At 56.3% G+C, this 25,656-nt stretch overlaps 1 protein-coding gene across 3 annotated transcripts; it reads left to right on the top strand.

The window, feature by feature from the left end:
* The first annotated feature begins 476 nt into the window (after window positions 1-476).
* On the top strand, window positions 477-25,546 carry ASS1 (argininosuccinate synthase 1). Of its 3 annotated transcripts, none has more exons than XM_005513980.3 (16): window positions 477-569; window positions 2,625-2,689; window positions 3,395-3,506; window positions 3,948-4,016; window positions 4,297-4,485; window positions 6,165-6,221; window positions 6,709-6,783; window positions 9,062-9,132; window positions 9,498-9,528; window positions 13,083-13,173; window positions 14,948-15,032; window positions 16,001-16,065; window positions 19,876-20,007; window positions 23,012-23,168; window positions 24,649-24,714; window positions 25,246-25,546. In XM_005513980.3, the coding sequence occupies exons 3-16, from the start codon at window positions 3,399-3,401 to the stop codon at window positions 25,298-25,300; spliced, it is 1,251 nt and encodes a 416-aa protein (XP_005514037.1). In that variant the 5' UTR covers window positions 477-569; window positions 2,625-2,689; window positions 3,395-3,398; the 3' UTR covers window positions 25,301-25,546. The 3 variants fall into 3 exon arrangements, with proteins under 3 accessions (XP_005514037.1, XP_021137111.1, XP_064891895.1); XM_021281436.2 differs by having other exon boundaries at window positions 492-569; window positions 2,527-2,689; XM_065035823.1 differs by having other exon boundaries at window positions 502-569; window positions 2,558-2,689.
* Window positions 25,547-25,656: the final 110 nt, after the last annotated feature.

Genomic DNA, 25,656 nt, shown 5'->3' with positions numbered 1-25,656 from the left:
CACCAAAGGGCCAATGTTCAGCACCTGAAGGTCCAGTCCTGCCCCAGCATCAGGTTCCTCACACAGCAAGAGCAGGTTATGACCTCTCTGCACATGGTGCAGGTAGAGGCTGTTCCCAAAAAGCCCACCCAGGCTCCCACTTCTCCTCTTGATGGAGTTTCAAATCATTTCAGTTTTTCCCCCAACACTGCACTGGGGAGGAAAGCTTGGCAGTTGCAGAGCAGCCGGGCACGAGCTCCTCTCTGCCCCCCATTTCCCACTTGTGGGGTCCCCGGGACATGGATGGACCCCCTTAGTGCTCTGTAGAGGAGTGGGGGGGATACGGGTGACAGCACTAGGGTAGCAGTACAGGGAGCTGGGGGTGCAAACAGCCCCCCCTTTCTGGCAGGGCACCCTGCGGGCAGGCGGAGGGCAGGGCCTGGCCGGGAAGCGGTGCCCCCGGAGGGGACAGTCCTGCGGCGGCTCCGCCTGCCCCGCCGGCTATAAGGGAGGAGGAGGAGGAGGAGGAGGAAGAGGATGCTCCAGGCACCGGACCGGAGCGCCGGGGGCAGTCTGGCCCTGGGGAACGGGTGAGTGCAGACATGGCATGGTGGCGGGGGAACAAGGGGAAAGGGGGCCCTTTTGTTTTGGAGGAGCTGGCTCCTTGTCCCTGGCTGTCCCCTCTTCACTCACCCACAGGTCTCCCCCACCCCTGGGTGCTGGAGAAGGGCTCGCTGGTCCCCTCAGGAGCGGGACAGGGGGGTTCCAGCCCACTCACAGCACTGGGAGGTACAGTCAAGCCCCTTTCAGCTCAGTTTTGGAAGCGGGTGGGCATTGCAAGTGAGTTCCATCTCCCTGCTGGTGTCCCCAAGCTTGGCCACCCCCAGAGAGGGAGCTGGGACCTTGTCTGGCACTATCCCGTGCACTCCCCACTCTGCTCTGGAGGTGTAAGGGGGCAGGATGGGACCCACCACGAGGTGTAGGAGCAAACCCCAGCACCAGCGAGCGCATCCCCACTGCTGGAACCCCTGGGGAGCCCGCCCGTGCTGCCTGTCCCACCCCAGCCGCACCAGAGGCTGCTGCTCCAGCCTGGCTGGTGAAGGCAATTGCTGCCCCTACCAAAGTTTCAGGCTTTTTGTTCTCTTTTCCCTTTTATTCTTTTCTTGGTTTTAAAACCAAAGTATCGTGTTCCCGTAGAGCAAAGCAGTCGGAGTCGCTCTGGCAAAAAGCCTGCCTCAACTCACACGGAAATTGCCACAGAATAATAATCAAGGTTGAGCAAGTCCTATCGTGTTTCCCCTTTGCTGAGCTTTGTTCGTTCTGATTTATTACCAACTAACGCCACAACTTCGGGGCTCTCCCTTCCTGGGCAGGCGGGCTTGGCAAGAGCCCCATTTCTGGAGCTGGAAATGCTGGTGGCCCCACAGCGTTTCTGGGATGCAAGGTGTCCCAGGTCCCCTGGGCATTGTGTGGGCAGTGAGAAGTGTCTGAGCAGGCAAAGGTTGGAGGTGTTTTCTCTGACCTGCTGCTGGGCCACTCGTGCAGTGAGCGTGCCCTGTCTCAGGGCGCTTAGTCAGGTTGGCGGCTGCAGCACGGATGGGTTTTGGGTGTAAAAGAGGGAATTTGCACAGTAAGGAAGCTGCAGGTGCAGTGTCAAGTTTGGGCTGTGCCCTTTCAGGAACTGCGGCTGCTTTCCTGTAAATGCCCTATGAGGAAGGGAAGGGCTCAGCCTCCTGGGCAGGGGCCCAGCTCGGCACACCCACAGACTGGGAATCCCCGGTTGCACAAGCCTGGGTGCTGGGTGCTGCCTGTGCAGGCAGCTTCGGACTGTCAGACACTTTTGCTTTTCAGCAAGAAACCAGCAGCAGTAGGCCAAATCCTGCACCGGGGTGCTGGGACGGCTCCAAGCTGTTCCCGTTGGGATGCTGGCCCCATGCCATGCTGGCAGCATCTGGGTGCTGGGGCACAGCCTGATGTAACTGCATCCTGCTGTGCAAGGTGCTGGGTGGGCCAGGCTGGAGCAGCTCAGCACAGTACTTTCCTTGCCTGCAACAGCAGGAGCAGCATTGTGCTGACTCAGCAGTAGCAAAGAAGTTGCTCAGGATGGGATTTGGCCGGCTTTGCTGCCCGCCTTCCCTGGCCAAGGGTCAGCTGGCATCACCTCCTCACGGGGCTCTGGGATTCACAACCTTGCCAAGGGACCATGGGGACATCCTCGAGTCCCTTCCCACAGTGGGATCCCACATCCCCCCTCCTGAGCTCTGGCTGCTGCATCCTTCATCTCCTTTTGTTGACTGAAGTCCTTGATCCCCTTCGCTGAAGGATGAGGGGCACTGAATCCCCACTTTGGTGTTTCACGCTGTCAAGAAACACAGGGCATCATAATTAGGACAAAAGCCTATTAAGCGTTAATTAGACTTGAGGCTGGGGCTGGGCTGTGGGGGATGCTGCCAAGCACCCCAGCCCCACAGCTATTGCACACTCAGCAGTGCTGGTGGGTGCTCGGGGCTGAGTCGGTGGGTGGCTGAGCCCGTCTACCTGACACAGGGCTACAATGTGCTGGGTCGTGCCCGAGCAGGGCCTCAGGCTGTGTCCCTGCTGCAGTCACGTGTCTGCGTCTGAGTCCCAGCCCCTTGACATTGCAGGACACTTGCAGAGCGTGGGGCACGTTGTGCTGGAGTTGCCAGAGCAAGAGCCACGTGGAGCAAAGGTAAGAGCGAGGCAGTCCCTGTATGTGCCCTGGTCCCCTCCATCACTGGCTGTGCTGGGTATACCAGCCGCAGGTTGTCCTCCCTGGCTGGGGGCCACAACCTGGATGCGGCTGCTGTGCTGCGGCTTTTCATTCTTTCCCCAGTCCTCCTTCTGCTTCTTGCAGCCCGGGAGGGCTTTTGGTCCAACTGGTCCCTCCCAATGCCAAGTGAGTCCCCTCCTGTCCACTGCCCCCAGCCTGGTGCTCTTGGGGCTGAGCATGTCCCAGCTCCATGTGCTGCCTGTGGCCCTGGTCTCACAGGAGCACCTGGCACTCCATGGCAGCAGCTCTCACTGCCTGTGAGCAAGAGCAACCCTGGGAGTCCGTGTTTTAATCAGAGCGCTTGTCCCAGCTCCACGTGCTTCTCCATGTGCTTCTCCATGTGCTCCTCCACCTAATCAAGCTGCCGCTGGCCCTGAGTGTTCGGTTTCCCATGGGCTCTGCTTCTTGCTTCCTGGTTATTCATCCCCTGGATGATGTTTGTGTTGCCCAGAATATCCTTGGGAGAGCCCTCACCCCTGGGTGCCCTCGGTTCCCAGCTGGACCGTGACAGCCCCATGGCCAGTTCAGGGACACTAGGAAGGGTTTCACAGCTAGTAACTGCAGCATCCCTGTGCCAAGCAGGGGCTGGGGCCACCATTAACCCCTTTCCCTTTTCTTTGCCAGTGCTATGGCTCAGCCCAAGGGTACAGTTGTCCTCGCCTACAGCGGGGGCCTGGACACCTCCTGCATCCTGGTGTGGCTGAAGGAGCAGGGCTACGACGTCGTCACCTACCTGGTGAGCCCCGTGCCCAGTTCTGCCGCAGGGACCCTGTACCTGGGGGTGGAGATGGCACTGGGCCATGTGTCTGGGGACCTGGGGTGGGTGACAGGGGTCCTGGCATGTGCATGGCGATGGTCGTGACCCTGCTCTCACTAGTTAACCATCACCTAGTGCTGCTCTGCTGAGCTGCCAGCCCTGTGCAGCACAGCCTGTCCCTGCCAGCAAATGATCCTCTGCTAATGAGGGCAGCTCATCAGGGCAAAGCCAAGGGCATGGTGGAGGAAGATAAAGCCCAGAGGAATGCTGTAGTGGGTGGGACATCCCGTTCTGGGCGGCCCTGGGCCCAGCCACCATGGACTGCACTGTCCATTGGGTGATGTCCCTTGCCAGGCTGGGCTTGTGCTGGGTTTTGTGCTCTCCTTTCACACTCAGTCTTGGTTTTTTCCCCCTTTTCAGGCCAACATTGGGCAGAAGGAAGATTTTGAGGCAGCACGGAAGAAAGCACTGGCGCTGGGAGCCAAGAAGGTAACAGTGTCCTTCCTTCCAGGCTCCTGGGGGGTCTGAGCTTCCCCTGCTCCCCACCATGGGGCTGAACCCTGGGGTCTTGCACATGCTGTGCCTGGGGTCACCATGGGGCAGGGGACAGTGCCAGTGAGGAATCCCTTTTCCAGAGACTTTGCACTAAAGTCTTTTAGCAATATCTAGGAAAGGGGAGGTGGAGGGGCCTTTTACTGCACCCAAAGCCTTCCAGGAGCGGGATCCCGCCCGTCACCCTCCCATTATAAGGCTCCCTCTGTCCCAGCAGGTTTACATTGAGGACATCAGCAAGGAGTTCGTGGAGGAGTTCATCTGGCCAGCGGTGCAGGCCAACGCTCTCTACGAGGACCGGTACCTGCTGGGCACGGCGCTGGCACGGCCCTGCATCGCCCGCAAGCTGGTGGACATCGCCCAGAGGGAGGGAGCCCAGTACGTTGCCCATGGAGCCACTGGAAAGGTGAGGGAGGACAGGGCGGGGGTGGCATGGGGTGCTGGTGGGGGGACTGACCCGGTCAGCCCATCAGCCAAGCCTTGGGTGCCAGGAGGGGTGCACGGGGTGTTTCATGAGTGCTCTGTGGGGCTGTGCAAAGTTTTGACGCATCCTTTTCACTTCTGGGATTTCTGTGCCCAGTTTAATTCCCTCTCCTTGTTGGGAAGGCTCAGGTCACAGCTGAACCTCCCACTTCTAGCAGCAGCTTCCTAAAAGCTTCTTATGGACAGGGGCTGCCTGGACCCAGCTTTGCCCGAGGCATTTCGGGGCACACCGGGCAGACTACTCCGGTTCCTGTCCCCATCCCTGGCTGTCCCCGGCCGCAGGGAGAACGCTTTGCCGCTAGAGGCAGCCAGAGACCGAGGAAAGGATGCTCGGGGCCAGCCCCTGCCCGGAGATCGGGGAATCCTTCTCAGGGAGTTGCGGAGGGGTTGTGGGACCCGCGAGACGTGACCGTGGGCCACCCCCTTGGCACCTCCAGCCCCTGCCCGCATGCTGCCCAGCCCAGTGCGGGGACACTCGAGGCAGGGTGGCATCGTCACCTAAAGCTTCTGCAGGGCCCTTGGGTGCTGTGTGTGCCCCCAGGTCCTGCTGGATTCCCCCTCCTCCCCATCCCACAGGGACCCAAAGTGTTGATCCTGGCCCAGAGGCAAAGGTGAGGTGCCCAGCTGGAGGGGTCTCACTGCAAAGGGTGGGGTTTGGGGGTCTCCAGCTATGAGGGGGGACCCTGCTGGAAGAGGGATGCTGGATGCAGCCAGGGGACAGCCAAGGGACACGTTGTCAGCAGGAGAAGGGGCAGAAGGGCAACTGTGGGGCTGGAGTGCTTCATGGCTGAACTGTCCCTTGCTTGTGCTGCGATGGATTCTCTACACTCCTTCCCTGTCTGTCTCACCCATCCCCAGCAGCCCCTTATTGAAAGCCCCTGTTCGAGGGTGTCAAGGAAACGCAGCCCCAATGTCCCTTCCGCTCCTGGGTACCACCAGCCCTGCTGGCGGGGGCACCCTTGGCTGCTCCCCAGGCTCTGCTGGCTCCCCGGGCCATTAAAGCCACCGGTGCAGGCAGGAACCGAGCACGGGTAACTCGACCCGGCTGCGGCATCTTAAATGCGGGCCATCTGCGGTGTCCCCGCTGCCCCAGCAGATGGACTTGTTTTGGGGCTGTAAGGAAAATGAGCGCTTCAGTGGATGTACTCGCCTGCGTGTAATAGTCCTTGGGGATTTCCCAGCCTGGCCATAAATGCATCCTTGAGGCCAGGGCCAAGAGGAGGAGAGGGGGGTCCTTACACCCCTTGGTGCTCGTGGAAAATAGGCTTTGGTGAGTGCTATTCCCTGGGAAGTGCTAATAACTCCCAGGCTTGCTCCTCGCCCCTTTCTAACTACCTGGCTTCATTAGGAGGACCTCATCAGTACAGGCCAATTAAGATAAAGGGAGGTTCAGAGCTATTTAATTATGAGCTATTGCATCCTCCTGGACCGTATGGTCTTCTTTCCCCCTCATCCTCTCCCTCCATGTGTCCTCTGACACCTGTGGGGAAAAAATACCCAAATCTGGGTTTCCACTAGTTTGGTTATGAGGAGTCTCAGCCCAGGGGAGAGCACAGCTCTTGGATGACCCCAAGATCAGGCAGGCTCCCATTCATTTTTCAGGGCAACGACCAGGTTCGGTTCGAGCTCACCTGCTACGCTCTGTGTCCTAATATCAAGGTAAGGCACCCAAAATCATCCCGTGGAGACTCACTGCTGGGATCCTGGCTCCCTCCCCAGCTGGTGAGGAATTCTGTTTTAACACCGATGAAAGAGGCTGTGCCTCGCTTTAACAAGCTGCCAGCTGCACACAGCAACGTTTTGGCATTTGAGGGGGCTGTAATGATCCTTAATGGACCTATTTTTACCCCAAACACCACGAGGCCACAGAGGAAATGGTACCAAGGCAGCTGCCAGATAATCGATGCCGCCTGTTTCTCACTTGAGTCAAGCACGTTGTTAGGGTCAGGGGTTTGAGTTACTCCACCCTTGCACAGGGAGATTAAATTTCGGCTGGAGGGCTGGCGCCCTGTGGGTCCTGCTCCCTGGGGCTGCCCGGAGCCCTCTACTGCGGGGAGCCTGGGATGGTGCCGAGGGGCAAAAGAAAGGGCTGGGGGCTGCAAGGGGGCTGGAGGCTTCTCATGTCAAACTCCTGCCCTCCTGCCAGGTGGTCGCACCATGGAGGCTGCCTGAGTTTTACCAGCGCTTCCCCGGGCGCCGCGAGCTGATGGACTATGCCAAGGTAGGAGCCAGCACAGCGTGGTCGTGGGATGCTCAGGGCGGTTGTAGGATGCTGGGATGGTTGTGGGATGCTCAGGATGGTCACAGGATGCTCGGGGCAGTCGCAGGATGCTCGAGCAGACGTGGGATGCTCACCACGGCTTGGTAGGTGACAGCAAGCCCTGCATGACATCCCTGCAGCACCACACTGGAGCCTTCTGGTTGGGATTCTTTTCCCCCTCTATTTTATTTTTCTTCCTTTCTAAAAGCTCCCTAATTACCTGGCTATTAATTGTAACCCACTTTCCAAGGAAACGGGTCCCAGCTCCCTGACTTGCATAACAGACAAAGCAAATACATTTGCCTTTGTTGTCCCTTCCTTTTTGAAGTACAAGTTGCAATAAAACATATTAGAAGTTTTGCATCAGGTTTTTACATGCCCACCAGGGTACCTTTCTTTTTTAGCGACTTCATGGAAATGCTTGACAACTCGGCTCAATCAATCAAAAGGAAAAAGGCAGCTCTGTGCATAAACCAGAAAATTGCTTCAGTTTTTAAATAGCTGCCATCGAGGCTGGCTGGGTAATCTCTGGGAAGACGAGGTGTGGAGCTGAAGGGATGTGGCGCAGGGCAAGGAGACCTCAGAGCCCATTAGGGCCACCGAGAGCAGCGTGTTGAGGATTGTGTTTGCCATCTGCCGTCGTATTATGAAGGGGCGAGTTTACGAGAGCTTTCCATATGTTGCCAAACAAATTCTCAAATAGGGGAGTTATTAAGAGCGCCGTGGTTTTTATTATATGGAAAATGGAACATGTGTTTTGGGTTTGGGGGTTTTGTTTGGGTGGGTTTTTTTTGTTTGTTTGGGAGGGATGGAAAAGGAAATGAAATGGGTTGAGGCCCCATTGAAAGAGGAAAGGTTGGGGTTGAGTGTTTGCAGTGCTGCTTGGTTTCTGGTTATGTTCAGCATTAGATTTAAAAAAAAAGCAGGGGGGAGGATCCATTCTTTTTCATGCTCAGGAGAGGGAGATGTGTGGCCAGGTCCTTTCAGCACCTGGAGGTGCTCGGGGAGTTATAATGCGATGATGTCTGGGGCTCGGTTGGTGCCAGCATAAGCAGGGATCTGTGTCACTGCGGTGCAGCTCTTGCTCCGAAGCCTGGAATGGGGGTTCTGTGGGGTTCCACATGGCGAGTTTGGTATGGGATCGGCAAACCAGGACCTGTGAAGCTGGGGCAGTGTCCCCCTGGGTGCAGGGCTGAGTTAGTCCCTCTGCAGCATAAGGAGGTATCTCAGGACCTTGCGCCCATCTCAGGTGGTGGGTTGAGGACCATAATTTAACAACCAGAAGCATTTCACTTCCGCTTTTCCCAGCAAACAAGGAGCCTCTGCTCAGCCCCTCTCCTCTGTACCTGACTGAGCCCTTGGCTGATGTCCCTGCCACTGAAACGGCAGAGCTGCTCTGTGATGTATGGGCTGTATGGACACACCAAGGCATGGTGCAAACCCGCAGCCACCGCTGCCATGTCCAGCCCCAGCTCACTGTGACCGTCCTGCAGCCGGGACATCGCAGCTTGGTACCCCAGCAGGGTGGGCGACGTCCCCGCTGGCTCCGGTTGTCAGCTCACCGCCATTGCCTCTCCTGCTAATTCCCCTGCGTATTCACCTCGTCTTCACAGGCAATTTCCCCCATTGAAATGTCAGCGGATAATTGAGCGCGCCGGTGACCTTGTTAGGGAGCTGTGCTTGGTGCTGAGTGCTGCACCGGGGCGGCAGCCGGTGCAGGGCCGTGTGTCCCCTGGCACGGCATGCCTGGGGAAATGACTGCCACCCATGTGTCTGTGTCACCACGTGTTTGCACGAGGCTGTGAGGACGTGTGTTGTCACCTTGCGGTGGAGCATCAGTCCTGTTTAGGCTGGGGACCATCTTGTGATTTTGGGGACCTCTGTCCTCATGTCACCTTCCCTTGCTGAGGAGCCCAGCTGGGGCACTGCACCACCCTGGACCCAGAAAAAATTCACAACATCCATGCCGATGTCTCCATCACTTGGGTTCGTGGGGCGCTCTGCAGCTCCGTCCCTGCTTGTGGTGGGGCTCGGGTGGCCGTTCTCCTCCCAGCCACACCGTGTCCCTGATGTCTCCGTTGAGGTGGCCCTCGTGGTGGGAGCTGATGCGGCCCAGGATCAGGGACACAGATGTCCACCTTGCTCCATGCTGCCTTGCTGGTGGCTGCGGGTTGTGCCTTTGTGGTGCCAGAGCTGATCCATGCGGGCTGGCTCAGTGCTGACCCCCTTCTCTCCGCAGAGCCACGGGATCCCGGTGCCCGTCACACCCCAGACACCCTGGAGCATGGATGAAAACCTCATGCACATCAGGTGAGAGGCTGGGTGGGTGGGGAGCTGCCATGGGGTGACGACCCAGAGCCTGGGGCTTCAATCCCCCCATCCTGTGTGGCCAGGACATCCCACCCTCAGAGCCTCAGACTGTCCCACCATGTGCTGGCCAAATGTGACCCCAAAACCTCCAGCCTCCCTTTCTGCCCAGTTGCCCATGTCCCATGCAGCAGCATCCATCTCCTGCGCTCTCCAGGCCTGGCACTCCTTGCAGGGTTGCTGCTAAAAGCTCCTGAAGATCCGTAACACATATTTACACCCATCCTCATGGGGTGGTGGGAATGGGGGGGGGTCATCCCAATTGGATTTTGGGGTTGCAGGTGCTGCAGTGACTTCTCTCTCCACAGCTACGAAGCCGGGATCCTGGAGAACCCCAAGGTAATCGATCACGGCCAACGTGGCAGCCACAGGGCTGAGGGCGTCTCATGTATTTGCAGCCTAATTAGAAATTTCACGGCAGGTCGTCAGTGATGGGGGGCCCTGCCGCCCACCCCGGCCCCTCCGCCTCTCCCGGCACATTAATTGCCGCGGGCGTGAATAGGGGAAGGGACCGTTTCAGGGTGGCACTGGAGGGGACAATGTCATGGGGCAGCAATAAAGGAGCAATTAGACAGATGAGGCACTGGTGGGAGATCTGGGCTGGTGACGGGTGACAGAGCTCTGGGCTGTCCCTTGCAGCTCTGGTCCATTGCCTATGCCTGCAGCTCACCCAGCCCTCCTGGCTTTTCCATCCCTACAATTTGGAGAGAAACAGGGTAAAACCCTCATGGGAGGCTTGGAGAGAGCCCTGGGAGCTCTGACTGCTGATGGGACCAAGAGCCCGGTGGTGGTGGGTGCTGCGGAGGGGTCAGTCGGACCCCGGCTGCCTCCGAATGGTGCTCGTGGTCTGGCTGCCCACTGGCCCCTGCCTGTGCTCGTCATGCCCCAGCGGGTCGCAGTGCTCAGTGGCTACTTAAACTATCCATCAGCGCTAATTAGACAACCTGGGGAGAGGAAGGGGGAGGCAGGCGGAGAGGGACAGGAGGCAGTGGGAGCTCCGTGCCCGCAGCCGGGCTGGCACGTGCCTTTGGCGGGGGTGTGAGGAAGAAGAAGGTGGTGAGGGAGTCCTGCTCTCTCTTTGGTGCCGTCCAGAGGGGTGTCTGTGCATCCGGCTTTGCAAAACACTCGGTGGATCTTCTTGTCTGGGAGAGTGGTTGGCACAGGGGTGGGTTCTGATGCCTCTAGCAAGGGGCTGACGTGCACCCTTCCTGGTGCACCCAGCACCTCTGCCCCCGCACAACACCCCCGTCCCACGGCTCTGCCAAACTCCCTCCCTTCCCAAAGCCAACTCGGGAAACGGGGTCACTTTAGCACAGAACGGAGCAGGGACCCCGTCATTGAGCATCCTCCGCTTCTCTCCCCCAGCCAGCGCTGGGACATGGTTCCCCACAGCGCGGTGTCACCGCTGTCCCCTGCCCCAGCCCGGGAAGTGGCACTGGGGTGGCTGCAGCAGGATCCGGGGTGCTGGACACGATGGGGTCCCCTCCCCAAAGCCCTGGGACCTGCCAAACGCAGGGATTTGAAAGCAGATGGTTGAGCTATTTTCTGCCTCTGTGAGGCCCGATTGAAGGGCAATGAGGCAGCTAATGCGGAGAAAGATAGAAATTTACTTGCTTTAACTTCATATGGCACTCTGAAAGAGTTCATTCAGTCCCGGGCACAACAATATCAGCCGGATGAATAAACCATTTGCGGCATCGATAGCTCTGCATCATGGTTTACTTCATGGACCATTTGCTTCCAATTTCTTCTCTTCTTGCCCCGTTTTTCTTGCTTCTTTCTTCCCCCCTCCCTCTCTCCCTTTCCACACACTCTTCCTTTCCCCCCACTTCTTTTTTTCCCCTCTCTCCCCTTTAAAGATGACATTGCAGGACTAGCCCCCCTGCGGGGAGGGATAAATAGGAGGCATTGATACACTGCAACAAACTATTTGTCATTTGAACTGTGCTTTTAGGAGAGAGAATAAAAAGAGGACAGACTCGCACCGTAATGATGGAATGCAAGCCAAATGTCACTTTTATTTCTATTTAGTTATTTTATTTAATAGGGGTTTTCATAGTTGGCTCGGAAAATTGGAAACTACCTGACTTTGACTTCCAATGTTTAGTAAAGAGTTTTTAATACTTTCTGGTATTTTTTTCCCTCCCACCCCCCCATCTTTCCTTTTGAACTCAAAGTTTTTCATCATCTCTCGCGGGTTTGTCTAGTTAATAAGTGTGATCAGGGCTAGGAAAGGCCAGACGATGTAAAATTGAAATCTGCAGCCCGTGTAATTTGTGTGTGTGCGCACGCGGGCAGCACGGGGGAGGCTCGTGGGCGAGCCCCTCGTGTTTAAAACAAGGGAAAGGGACAAAAAAGAGATAAAACGGGAACCTGAGGGTGGTTTTGCCAGGGTAGTTATGTCTGTATTCCTGGGATTCGGCTGTGGTTGGTGCTGGGATGTGCACCCTGGGATTTGGGGTGAGATGAGGGGGTTCCCGTGGGGTGGAGGGGGCGGCAGGGATGCTCACAGGTGCTGATCGGGCTTTGCTATTTATTGGACCAAAAAAAGTAGAGCAAGTTTTCACTAAAAGGCTTATTCCTCACCTTTAAAATTTTCAGATGAAACTGCGAGTAAGTTAATTTTCCCGTCAGAAAGCTTAAAATTGTTTTTAAAGGGATCCCTTTTGCCCCCCCTTTTGTTTTTCTAACTTGCTTTCTACCTTGTCCGTTTTTCCTTGCTGGAAAGGTGCAGAAGGGAGGAAAAGTGAGCAGGGGAAATATTGTGCTTTAAAAAGGAGAGGAGGACGAGGTGGGCAGGGGCCAGGCTGCAGGTGGGGGTGCAGGCAGGACCCATTGCCCAGGGATGCCCAGAGCTCCAGCGCTCACCAGTTGCCTTTTGTGGGGAAATACCAGTTTCTCATCCCTTAAAACACCCGCAGGAGAGGCTCAGTTTGGAGAAACTCCACCTGAGCTGCTTGCACAGGGGTTTTAGTTGTTGAGACTCCTCAGCTGGAGGCTCCTCTGTGCCTCAGTTTCCCTCCCCTCCACCTCCTGGAGCTGGGGGGGGGGTCTCTTTGGAGACAGGGGTTTGCAAACGCTGGGTTGAAAGTGTTTTGGGGCCAGTGCACACAGCTGCATCGTGCGTGAGTGCTGAGAGGGCACGTGAAATTGCAAAGCATTTGCTCTCCAGGACGGAAAGCTTGTTTTTACTATTATATTTGCTTTCCCCCTCTCCTGGCACGCACTTCAATTGCGGCAATTCATTGTCGCCACCCAAGCCTCCGGTGGCCCGGCTCTGACAGAGATAAGATGCATCTTTGCTATAAATCTAGAAAAAAAAAATATATACATAAAGGTTGATGTGCTCTGAAATGGGTTTTTGCTTTGTTCCTCTATTTTCCCCTGTGTGTATTAACCCCAGGGACACCATGAAGGAGCTGGAGCGCCTGGAGCACCTGCTGGGGTCAGGTCTCCTCATTAGTTTTTTTCGGTCAGCACCAAATAAGCCGGTCCGTGGTGTGGGGACGCGTGGGCGCCTGCTCTGCTGCTCGCTGCCATCGTCCCGCTTTTCCCTGCCTGACTTGCTCCTCCGCAGCCATCCTGCCTCCAGCTGCGGGGGTGTCGGAGGAAAAGATGAGCTCAAGTTGAGGGGAAAAATTGGCTGATTCCTCCCAACCCCTTTGTTCCCGGCGCCCCGGTAAGCGTCGGGGCTGTGCCGGGCCGGGCCCAGGCTTTGGGATGGAGGATGCATACTGGGGATGCAGGATTGCGTACTGAGGGATGCATACTGGGGATGGAGGATACATACTGGTGATGGTGGGGTGTGTTCTGGGGATGGAGGATGCACACTAGGGTTGGCATTGCCGACATCACTGACTTTCTCTCTTCTTTTTCCCCCACCCCCCTGGCAGAATCCGGCCCCCCCCGGGCTCTACACGAAGACCCGTGATCCGGCCACCTCTCCCGACTCCCCAGATGTGCTGGAGATCGAGTTTGAGCGGGGTAAGCGCCTCCTTGTAGCCAACCCGTCGAAGCTGAACCCCACTCTGCAGCCAGGACTGGGGGGGCCACTGGCAGCCAGGAGCATCCCTGGGGTGCAGGCAGGTGGGATGAGCCCCAACTTGTGGCATCAGGGCTTGGGATGGTGCTTGTGGAAATTTAGGGTTCTTTGAGGTGTGCAGGGGATCTGGGGACATCTTTGAGGACTTGCTGGGACCCCCCTGATTGAGGAGAGGGGTCCCGGCCCCTACCCTAGCCATCAAGATGCAGTGGGCATGGGGTCCCTCTCCTGCAGGGTGGCACACAGGTGGCCCTGGACACACACAGGTGTTACAGCTGGGGAGATGCTCCAGCAGGATTCGGTTACATGAAGGAGATAGGGACACCCCATCCCATCCCTGGAGATGCATTGTGGGGCCCAGCCCTGGAGCTGTCACCCAGAGAGGGGACATAAGGCGGCATTGCCCACTTCCCCCACCCATGGGCATCCCTGTGCCACCAGCCAGCCTGGCAGCAGCAGCCCCTACTCAGAGGGGACACCCCCTCCCCACCACCCCCCGCCACCAGCATCCCCGCTCCATTATCACCGTCACTCTGCCAGGAGCAGCCCCCCCTCCCAGCAGCCCATTCAGCCCCTAGTTAATTTATTTGAAGTTTTAATCTAATTATTAACTATTTTAAAGGCTAAGCAGCTTTCGCCAACAACAGCCCCGACAACGTCGGCTCTCCGCCGAGCGAACCCCAGCCAATACCCCAGCGGAGGATGCGAATAGAAAGAGCTGGGGCGAGGGGAGGGCGCGGAAAAGCCGGGGGGGGCCCGCACCCGAGAAGCAGCTTAAGGTTCATTATTGCCGCGAGTTACATTTAATAGCAATTTACAACTGAGTTTATAAACCCCTGGAAAATAGGGGGTTTAGGGGAGGTGCGTGGGGGGGAGCTGACAGCCCCCGTCACTAGACAGGGGCTCTTGCGGGCGCCTCCGTAATAAAGACTAGAAAGGGAGGCATTGAGGCTGATTGGCAAGTGATAGCGCGTTAAATGGAAATGAGGAGGGCAGATGGAGGGGGGATTAGCCTCCAACTCCGCACCGCTTTTCTTTGTGGGCCCCGCAGTCCCCTTGTCAGCTTCCTAATACATTTATTGCTCATTTCACACCGCTAAAGAAAAAAAATGCCTCTTTCTATTCAGCATCCCCCCCTACTCTTCGCTCCTGCCCGGCGCCCTTAAAAAACAAAATTAAGGGAAAAAGGAGGGAAAAGAAGAAAAAAGTGCAATAATGAATTCATGGCAGGGAGCACCCCGCCGCGGGGTGCGTGTGCATGCGTGTGCGAGCAGCCGTGCCCCGGTGTGGGGGTCCCCCCGAGATGCCCCCCACGCTGGCCAGGGGAGGGGGGACATACACATTTGTCACCCGTCGTCGTCCCCCCCACCCCGGGTAGGGGCTGGTGGGACAGAAGGTGCTGCGCTGTAAGACAATTGCCGAGCGTGAAATTCAATTAGTTAAGGGCCTGGTTGCAATTTCACAGGCCCTAAAAAAGAGAGAGGGAGAGGAGAGGGGGAGACGTTTTTATGGCCTTTTTTATTTATTTATTTCGCCTCTCTCCCGAGGTGGGTCCCCCCTCCCCCCGTCTCCCCCCAGGCACCAGCTTGGATATGGCTTTTTAAGAAGTTATTTAGAGTTCATATCTGTCACATCTATTTAACGCCTGCGGGGTGATGTTCCGGGGGGATCCTGGCACCAGCTGATCCTGCCCGCCCTCCCTCCCCACCTCCGCAGGTGTCCCCGTGAAGGTCACCAACGCTGGGGATGGATCCACTCGTTCTTCAGCCCTGGAGCTCTTCATGTACCTGAATGACATCGCGTGAGTGCCACCTTGTCCCCTGCCACCACGGCCACCTCCCTGCCAGCTGGCAGCAGGGACAAGGGCAGCGTCCCCAGGGTCCCCGGGGTGGGATGGAAGCAGGATGCTCACAGCTGGCACGTCCCCATGAGCCCAGGGATGGTGGCCAGCAGCGTGAGGATGGGATGGTCCCTGTTGGGTCCCAGTTGTGCCATTCATGTCAACAAGCAGAGCTGGGAAGAGTCCAGGAGCACGGGAATATTTAGAGTTTTGCTCCCTGTGCACAAGGAGGGTTAAATAGTCTAATTAGCACCCTTTGCATTTACCATCTGCCCCAGCCCCATGGCTGGGTGATGCTGCCCTGCCCACGGTGGGGGGCTGAGCCCCCGGGATACCCTTTGCCCTATACCGCCAGGGGGCATCGCCTGGCCCTGCCTGCCCAAGGTGGGTCAGAGTCTCTTTTGGGTGGAGAGTAGGCTTTTTTGGGGCTCAAAGTCATGCCTCTCTGCCTCCACAGCAGCAGCTCCTTGGGGTTTTCTGCCCAGTTCCACCCTGTGTCACAGGGGCAGAGCCATCCCTAGGGGCTCACCCAAAAATACAGTAGCACCCATGAGGGCACCCACACCAAGTGCCACCCAGTCCCTGGCCATCCACTTAAATGTTAATTAAGTGGTTTTAAAATTACTTTGGCCAGCGGGAATACGGCTGCAGTGTGACCTGTCCCCTCACCTGGTTTATTCTGCAGTGGCCCAAATGCCATGGCTCTGCTGACCCCAGCGATGAGTGATGGAGAGGCTGGTGGCACCATAAAAAAAGAGGGGAGAAGAAGAGAAAAATCCATCTCCTTGTCACCTGTCCAATCCAGAGGTCACTACCGATGGTCACCAGTGCTGCCCAGGGGCTGGCCACACTGTCACTTGGCATTTGTCCCTTGTTGTCTCCCCCTTCAACCCATCTGAGGCTACTGCAACCTCCCGTCTCCTCCACAGGGGCAAGCATGGCGTTGGGCGCATTGACATCGTGGAGAACCGCTTTGTCGGGATGAAGTCCAGAGGTGAGTGGCCACCTGCCAGCAGTGCCGTTCCTGCCCTAAAAACAGAAGAGAAATAAAAAGAGAAAAAGGGAAGACCCCGGTGGGATGTGGCAGCAGCTCAGCATCACCAGGGCGCTCAGGCTCAGGTTGCACCAGCAGCCTCAACTGCTCCCTCCCCATCAGCTTTTGGCCGAGATACAGGTACAAAGCGCAGGAAACCGATGCAAGTCACCGAGGTTCTTCAAAGCCAATTCTTTGATTTATCTCTGCATTTTTGAGGCTGTGACTCTTAATATTGATCATCCATTAGGATCAGCTTCATTGGGAATCCCCGGAGGCAGCGAGCTGCCCCGTGCAGAACCAACTAACAAGGCGGCTCATCATCATTTTCCATCCCCTTGGCCTTGCTCTTTTGTTTTAAATCTCGTTAATACCTAATTAGTCGCTCCCTTTCTTTAAACTTACTCTCTGTTCAGGGCGTCAGTAAATATTATTATAAGACTCAGCCCACGGTCTCTCTCCCCACCGCAGGGCACCGGCCCCTTTGCAAGAGTATCAGCCATCAAAAATGAGAAACCAAACCCCAAATCATTTGATCCGAGTTTGAATAATCAAATTAAAACCCAAAGAAGGAAGCAAAAACCCCAACCCCAAACCGCACATGCCAGCCGGTGCATTTGCATGCAGGATGCTGAGTAATTTGTCACAATCTATTTTATTTTTTTAAGAGCCACTGACACGCTCTAGTGACCCTTCCAGCATTTAATAATTTCTCTAAACCCCATTTAACTGTCACGTCTGTCTCCCGTGTGACATCGCCGAGCGATCGCTGCCGTGTTTGTGCGCCGGCAGACGCGGGAGCGGCGAGCTCTCTGGGGACAGCAGGGGTGCGCGCGCCTCGGGGACGAGACCTTGGAGGCGGTTTTTCCTCCTTGCTTTGAGCAGGATCCTGCCCTTGGTTTTGCCTCTTCTGTTGAACAGAAATCTCCAAAATCTGCTGTGGGAGCTGGAGAGCTGGGCTGGGAGGGGGATGGAGCAGGAGGGTGTTGCTGGTACCTGTGTCCCCCAAGGGTTTTGGGGCACAGGGCAGCTCGGGGTGTCCTCACAACTGCACTGCCAGGAGCGTTTGAGACTCCAAATGGGATTAGGGTTAATGGGGCAGGAGATGGGACCTGGGCTCGCAGGCAGGAGGAGACGATCCCTTAAATCCCAGCGGTGTGTGGTGGCCATGATGGCCTGGGGTGCTGCAGGTTCCTCAGGGCAGCGTAGGGGTCCCCAGCTCTGCAGGGGAAACTGAGGCACGGGCAGTCAGCAGCACAGCAGGAGCCCCGCACAGCCACAAAGGTGACAGCGAAGGCTCCCACCAGGTGCCTCCTCTCCCTCACCTCCCGGACCTGGGGAGTCAGGGGAAAAATTCATTTGCATTGATTTTTACTAAGCTCCTAATTGAACTTCGTTAAGGCCTAATGGGTGAGGGGCGAGCTGAGCATGCCCGCGCCAGCCTTTTAAGCCCTATTAACTCAATTTTGCCGTATTTGTTTTAGTGGCAGGAGGGTGGGTAATTACGGGGTGCCGGGGAGCAGCGCTGCAGCCGGCCGGGGGGGCCATGGCTCAGCTGGGGGCTCTTGGCTGTGAACGGGAGCCCGGCTCTGCCTCTCCCGCCTTTTCACATCCTCATTATCAAATTATCTTTTTAACTCCGAAGGGGGGCTAATTAAGTGAAGTAAATGAAATCAGTGGGGAGGAAGCGGGAAGGAGGGAACGGCCGCTGCCAAAAGAGCCGAGTGAGCGCTGCCTTTGGCTGGGGCTTTACCTCCCCTTGGCTCTCTCCTGCATTTTCGCTTTGCTTCCCTGCAAATGCTAAGCAGATGGAGGAAGAAAGTGGAAAACCCATTCCCAGTGATGAATTCATACCGGGCCATGCTTGGTCCCAGCCCTGGACCAGCGGTAGGAATTTGGGCAGCATCTTCCCATGGGCAGCATCGTCCTCGCTGTCCCCTTGGGAAGCCACCGCATCCCGTCCTGTCCCGCGGATGCTGTCGGGAGTGACAGCTCGCACTCAGCGCAGCAAAATTGCTCAGATGGAGGTGAAGTGACAGCCGAGGTTACAAATTAGAAAATTTTAAGCAGCGGCAGCTGTCTCCTTGGCTGCCCCCCACCATGTCCGTCCGTCCCCCCCGCTCTGGTCCCCCCCTTCCCCAGCAGTAATTACGGGGTGATTGAAGCTTCGCCAGGCTGCAGTGCTGACACCTCTGTCTTTTTCCTGTAAACATGGGGAGATGAAAATAGACACTTGGAGACGCTGCGAGTGTCACTTTGAAGGTGTCTCTGGCTGTCAGGTCCCCTCCCCTCCGGCCCAGCTGTCACACTCCGGTCCCCAGTCCTCTAGCATCAGGTTGAATGGGACGGGCAGGGGCGCAGGCAGGAGGTGGGGGTCAAGATATGAACCCAAACCTTTGGACAGCTCAAATTGGCTTTAACACCTCCTAAGGGGAAGGAGAGGGAATATTAAATTGTGTTAGCTTTGCGGTCAGGGGCCGGAGGGGGTATTGAGCAGCCCTCTGTGCCACCGCGTGCCCGTGGGTACAGCTGTTTTTTGGTGTTAACTTGGTTGTCACCTCCTGGAGTCCCATGGGGATGGGTTCTTAGCGACTGGGCTGCAACATGGCTGGGGTGGCCTGAAAGAAGGGGGTGGTTCTCCTTTGGGACAGAGACCCTGTAAGATACTGAGAACCTCAACCCTGGTAGGGATGAGGTTTGATGGAAGTGGGCTGCCGTTCCAGGGCTCCTGCTGTGGCTGTGGGACCGTGGCCACCCTGGGACATGACGTGTTTGAGCCTGTGCCGCTCTCCAGGGCACTGAGTGTGCAGAACCTCATGGGTGTTTGAGCCCCCTGGAAGCCCCACGGGAGCTGGCTGGGGACACATCCCCTTCACTGGGGATGCTTTCCTATGGGGTTTGTGTGCCAGCAAATCCCAATGGGCAGGTGCCCTTTGCCATTTCCCATGGCCGTGCCACCACACAGATACCCGGTGCTGGGAGGGGACTGTCCCCACGGGCAGGGGCCAGGGACCTGCTGGTGGTTAATGGGGCAGGTTACAGCCATGCCTGGTGTGTGTTCACTGCCGGACTGTCTCAGTGCTTCCTCCACTGGCTTTGCACCTGTGTCCAACAGGAGTGGAGCAGCACATGGCCACTGTCATATTTAAACACAAAACAAACATATTATGCAACAAATAAGCCCCAAGCAGATGGAACAAAGGGAGCAGCTCACCAGAAGCATTAGCCTCCATCGCCTTCATAATTAAGCATCTCTCCATCCCCAGGCCTCGTGCAATGGGGGGGACAGGTGGGAAGGGACCGGGGGGGACCCCACCAGCCCCCAATGAGGTTGCCATTCCAGACCCATTGCTTCGCAGCAGATACACGGGGCTGTTTCTCGCCAGCCGAGGGGAGAGGAGGGTATTTCAGGCCCTCCGCTCCCCGTGCCTGTGCCCCGCGTCGTTCCTTTAATTACAGGTTTTCAGCCGCAGACCGTTGGGCACGGATCGGTGGGGGGATCGGTTCCCAAACCCTGTCATTTAGCCTCGTCAGAGTGCCTCTTCAAAGAGGGGAATCTAGAAATTTTCTCCGCAAGGTGCGGAGTGGACTGTCTCGGCCCCAGCATGAATATAATGACAGATGCATTTTACAGCAAGCTGGGACTGAATGCACTCGACCACAGCTCCTTCTGTCAGCCAAGTCATTATTTTTTGTCATTTGCTGACAGTTTTGGTCTCATTCGTTTCTCTCTCTTTTTCTGCTTTTCCCCCTGCCTGGAAAAATGGCTAGGTATCTATGAGACCCCAGCGGGAACGATCCTATACCATGCGCATTTAGACATTGAGGCCTTCACCATGGACCGGGAAGTACGGAAAATCAAGCAGGGACTCGCTTTGAAATTCTCCGAGCTGGTGTACAACGGTACGTATGGTCCTTGGGCCCGGCCCTGCCGCTGCAGCATCCTCCCGGCCATCCTCATCCTCCTCCCTCGTTGCTGCTGGAGGCTGCAGGACCTGCTGGTACATGCACTGTAAAATTCAGTTGTGCATTTTGAGGCTACTCATGGGGGTAAAACTGAGTTTGTTCAAGCTGAGCTTGACCCCACACCCTGTGTGTTTTGGTGCTGAACGGGCTCCTCACCTGCCTTTGGGAGGGGATGCTGCCTTCCACGAGGGCTTGGTGGTAGGGGATGCTCCTGGTGTCTCTCCCAGCCTGGTGCCACCACTTTGTCACCTCCAACACCTTTGTATGTCTGTAATTCACTGTCCCTTTCTCCCCCCACATCACCTCTCCCCAGCTCTCTCCTCTGACCGCCTCCATCTCTCCGCTTGTCCTCACTGAGACACGGGACACAGGAGCACCGAACTCCCCAACACAGCCATCCCCATGTGGGGGTTTGAAGCCAGAGACCTCTCCCCATGCACTGGCGGGGAGATGCTCAGGGGTGCATGGTGTGGGGGGCTCTGGAGGTGCTGTGGCCCTGGCTGCGGGGTCCGGGGGGCTGCGGAGGGTTCGGGAGGTGCCGGCTGTGCTATTCGGTGCACAGCCCACAGAGGGGCACTGCGGGCTGGGGCTTGCCGGGGGCTGCAAAGGGGCTTCCAGCTGCTCCCAGCACAGCCTGGCCTGGGCGAGGACAGCGCTGCCTGGGGACAAGGAAACACTGCTTGGCACCTGCAGTTAGGGACAGAAATGAAGCACCTTGTCCTTCCTCCTGGGGTGCTCCCAGCAGCTCCATTTTGGGTGGGCTGAGTTCGAGGGGTCTCAGCTCAGTCCCCCTGTGGGTGCTGCTGGATCAGGGGACTGTCGGGGCTGGGGGAGCTGGTTGGCACCCCCAGGAGGGAACATCAGCTCTGCTGCAGGGTCTGCTCTGTGGATCAACCCCAACTCGGTTGCTGGTGCGAAGCTGAAAGAAGCAGGATTAGCCTAAAATGTTGTAGGTGGGCTCAAAACCCCACTGCGCAGCTCCCAGCACAGCGGCGTGTCCCTGTGTCCTGGCTCTTCTTCCATCCCCTGCCCAGGTCAGAGCTGACATCCCTGGAGACCCACACCAGGGAGATGTCCTGCCCCTTGGCCAAACAACACTTATCTTTTACATGTCCTGATTTCTCAGGCTCTCAGTTCTTCCTCCTGTTACTTTTCAGGCATTTCTTTCTAACCATAAGGGCTGGAATAATTCCCATGGGAAGATCCCCTGGAAATAACCTGACTCCGGGAGCTCAGGCTTTGGGCAGCAGCAGATCAGCAGGGCTGGATCTGGGTCTCTTCTCATGCCTATGCTCATCCTCATTGCCTTCCCCTCTGTGAGTGTTTCCTCTTGCATCTTCCTTGGCAACTGGCATTTAATGCCCAAGTCCCTTTGCTGCTTAAACCATATTTTAGGGTCTGGCTAAGCCAAGGGCTTCTGGGGCTGCAGGAGTCTCAGTTACCTTCCCCTTGAATCACAGCCCCTGCCTGAATTCGCTCTCTGATGCTGCTTCTGCCTCCAGCTATTTCTGTTATTCTATTCTATTATCCCAGGGATTTTCAGCATGGTCCCAGACTTCCCTGCCAGCCGAGCCCAAATCCAAGGAACAACCCCAAGGGGGTGCAAACAGCACCCGTGGGTCCCTGTGCCGGAGGACAGGCTTTCCAGCTCACCTTCCTTTAACACCTCATTATTGCGACTAGTTCCTGATTTTAGGAGAATTAGTGTTTATCTTCCCCCTGTCCCCATTGATCCCATTGTGGAGGGGCGGCTTTGAAGCCAGTTCCCATCCCGGCAGGTACGGCCAGGTGCGGAAATGCCATTGTCCCCCTGCTGTGATTAGGGCAGGATCCTCGTTACAAGGCAGGAAGGTCATTAAGGGGGATCACTTCCAGGGGGGAATATGTTTGCGGAGCGGGGGGCGATGCTTCCTCGCACCTGGAGCTGTCAGAGTCAGGGTTTAAGTAGCTGGTTATTATTTTAATGTGTCTTGGGTTTATTTTTACGAGGATGCAACAGCCCTACATCAATTCTGATGTTTGAAGAGCTGTACCTGGAGGATGGTTACCCAAAAGAGGGGTGTATTTGCCCAAAGGTGGGGTCCCTGCCTGCTTGGCAGTCCCCAAATTCCCCAGCCATGCTGTGGTGGGGCAGTAGAGCGGGGGTCTGGGTCAGGGGAATGGTTTTGATGGTAAGGGGTTGCAGGGCATTGGCACCATGCCTTGAATCCCAAGGACAAGGCTGCAGGATATGGCCCAGCTCAGGGGCTGGAGAGGCCAAACAACAAAAGAAATTGTTTGTTTCTTTAATGGTTTCGGCCCTGGAGCACAGGGAAGGGAAAGGTGAGAGGGCACCGGTGTGTGATGGGAGAGATAAAACCTGGGGATGACCGCAGGGCAGTGAATGGGCTCTTTCTCTCTCTGCCTCTATCTCCCTCTCCATCTCCCAGGCTTTATTCCAGGTCTCTGAGGGTTCCCTGGCTAATTACCCTGCTTAGGGACAGGAGAGGGCACAGGGGTATCCCAAGGAGAGCAGCTCATCCCCATCCTGGGGGGCTGGAGCTGGTCCCCCCCCTCCACACCCACCCTCTGTGTGTCTGTCTCCACCTGACCCTCCTGATATGGTGTTTTTCAAGTGGTAGTTTCATAATAACTTAATGAAGCTTTCCATTTTCATGATAGCCTCCACCTGTAGGAGATGGAAAGAGGATGGTCCTGCTGCCTCCTCTCCTGGGTGGGGATCTGAGGGCCACCAAGTGGAAGGGACACACATGGGGTCTCCATCCCTCGGAGCTAAACCTGGGTGTCCTGGCACCTCTCCCAGCCCAGTAACCACATCCTTTCCCTTGTAAATTATTTGGGTCTGCCTTGCAAGAATTAGCCAGGGGGACCACCCTGCATGGCCACCCTCGGGCATCCTGGTGTCACCCGTGTCCCAGCTCACGCTGCCTCCTGCCCGCAGGCTTCTGGCACAGCCCCGAGTGCGAGTTCCTCCGGCACTGCATCGCGCGCTCGCAGGAGGGGGTGACGGGCACTGTCCGCCTGTCCGTCTTCAAGGGCCAGGTCTACATCCTGGGCAGGGAGTCCCCACGGTCACTGTACAATGAGGAGCTGGTGAGGTGAGTGGGGTTTGGGGGGCCAGGGTAGGCAGAGGTGGTGGCAGCGAGTGTCCCATCCCATCTTTTCCCATCCCACTCCACCCCATCTTTTCCCATCCCATCCCGCTCCATCCCATCCCGCTCCATCCCATCCCGCTCCATCCCACCCAATCTTGCTCCATCCCATCCCGTCCCATCTTTGGTGACACCCAGGAACAGTGTCCTCCCAGCCAAAGCACGAGCCATGTTTTCAACTCAACATTCTTTTTTTTCCTACGGCTTTTCCCTTTTCTTCACATTGTTTTCTCACTCACTCTCCCCCCAGCCCTCCCTCAACCCCTTTCAATCTCTCTAAACACTTTATAAGCCATAAATACACCCGAATGAGTTTAGATCAGTCGGAGTAAATGTCAAATTATCTTCTCTCTTTCTCTTCTCTGGCTTTTTTTCCCCCCTTCCCTCCTCCTCAAAATCAACAGCTCCTAATAATCCGTCCCAACCCTTCATTATGCTTCGCGCTCTCACTTGGAGAGATTAAATGAATAAAGTATAAAAAAAAAAAAGAGGGAAGAAAAAAAAGGAGGATGGAGGGGGGTGGGACAGAGGAAAAAGAGAGAGGGAGAGAAAAGCAGGGGCACTTATTCTCCCTGCGTCTCCAACCATTTTCCTTTTCTTTTTGATTTCTACATCGCTGGTTTGAAAGCTTTTGAGTGACGGCGTCACAGGAACCCGAGAGAAAGCTGTGAGAGGCAGAGCTGTGTGGAAATGCCTCTGCACAGTAGGTAGAAAGTAACGTAATTATAGAGCAGGTCAGAACCACTCGAATGAGCAAAAATAAAAGCACAGAGGTTTTTCTGTAGCCCGTCAGGGGAGGTAAAATCATTGTAAACTCTTTCTTTTTTTTGCTTTATTTCCCCCCCACCCTTTCCTCCTTTAAGGTTTGCGGTTTCTGGAAAACGAGACGTATTTTTTGGGGATGTGGGAAGCATCGGAGTTGGGGTTTGGCGGGTGGCTGCTGCCTTTGGGGAGGCGGATGGATGTGCTTGGCATTGCACCGGGGTGCCAGTGGCCACAAACCCCCCGGTGGTGCTGGGGGTGTCTTCTGGCAATGTTCCCTGCTCAGGGCACTGTCCCCTGCCTGGCATGGGACAGCTGTACCCAGGGGACAGCTCTGGGACAGGGCGAGCATCCTTGCTTGGTGCAAGAGCACAGGGAGGAAGGGTGATGATGCACATGAGGGACCACGGAGGGGAACTTGGGGTTGTGTCTCTAGCAGGGCCTGGGGACACCAGGGACAGCCAGTGTGGTCCCCAAAGCCTCTTCCCCAGGGACTGGCAGGGACCCTGCCCTGAGATCCCCACAGCTGGGGAGGGGTGGCAGCAGGCACTGATGTGGGGAGCAGCCAGCTCGAGCACCACCTGCATCCTCTCCCTGCCCCAAAAGCTGCTCCAAGCCCCCCTGTGACCCCCCCATCCCAGTGATTGTGTCTTTCTCTCCGCAGCATGAATGTGCAAGGGGACTACGAACCCGCCGACGCCACTGGCTTCATCAACATCAACTCTCTGAGGTTTGTGGGGTTGGGGGGGACCCTCCCTGGTTGGAGGGGATAAGCCCCCAGAACCCCCAGGGTTCTCCCCCTTCCTGGCTTGAGCTCCCCGGGGTGCACCAAGGGCTCCCTCCGAGCCCCCACCAACCACCGGGGTGCGACCAGCCCCCCCTGCACCAGCCCTGCCTAATTACAGCCTTTCCCAGCACAGCCAGCCTTGTTATTTTACTTATTTCTCAGACCCCGCTGTACTCCCCCCCAGACCCCCCATCCAACTCCAGGGCTGTAAAACATGCCACATTTACATAATGGGCTCTTAATTTTTCCATTGCCTGTTAACCACTTTGTTCTCCCCAATCTGCCATGTCCCCCCACCCCTCTAAGATAAATTAATTACATTATCTCATGGAAAAAAAAAATATAATTAAACTGTACAGGCCTTAACAAACGCCTGCTCTTCACGCCCCCTCATTCTGTTTAAATTAATTGAAAGGAAATGTGTGTTATTACTGTTAATTTACAATTAATTTTTTTTTTTAATCTGATTTCCAGGCTGAAGGAATATCATCGTCTCCAGAGCAAGGTCACCGTAAAGCAGGATGAATAGCAATCAATTGCACACGAGCCTCCCGCTCCCCTTTCTAATTTCTCTTAAGAACTAGCACTAATTGTGGTGGTAATTTGTAATTGTAACTCGTCTCCCTGGAGTCACGGATGAGGTGATGGCTTTGTTACGGGCCAGCAAGTGAAATGCAATCATTTAAAAAAAGAAAGGTGGTCGGCCGGAGGAGAAGTGGGGAAAGAAATAAAACCCAGCCACGCGCTGGGTCCGCTCATTGAGAGCCGGGCTTTATTCCTGCCTTGTTTGTTTGCTCTTCTGGCCCAGCGCTTCCCCGAGCCGGGCTTTGTGAAATTTGTAATGGATTAAGTGCCTCTGAAGGACATCGGGGGGTTTGCCGGTAC

This window comes from Columba livia, chromosome 19 (assembly GCF_036013475.1).
Source record: "Columba livia isolate bColLiv1 breed racing homer chromosome 19, bColLiv1.pat.W.v2, whole genome shotgun sequence".
Classification (NCBI taxonomy): Eukaryota; Metazoa; Chordata; class Aves; order Columbiformes; family Columbidae; genus Columba; species Columba livia.
The sequence above is the reverse complement of the archived record's forward strand: the minus strand, read 5'-3'. Positions and strand labels throughout refer to the sequence as shown.

What these genes read in the sequence shown, in the direction of transcription:
- ASS1 (XM_065035823.1), top strand. Translation starts at nt 517, where the DNA reads ATGCTCCAGGCACCGGACCGGAGCGCCGGGGGCAGTCTGGCCCTGGGG. An exon ending in AGTCTGGCCCTGGGGAACGG is followed by an intron (nt 570 to 2,557) that starts GTGAGTGCAGAC and finishes GTGCCCGAGCAG; the next exon opens with GGCCTCAGGCTGTGTCCCTG. An exon ending in GGATCCTGGAGAACCCCAAG is followed by an intron (nt 9,529 to 13,082) that starts GTAATCGATCAC and finishes CCCCCCTGGCAG; the next exon opens with AATCCGGCCCCCCCCGGGCT.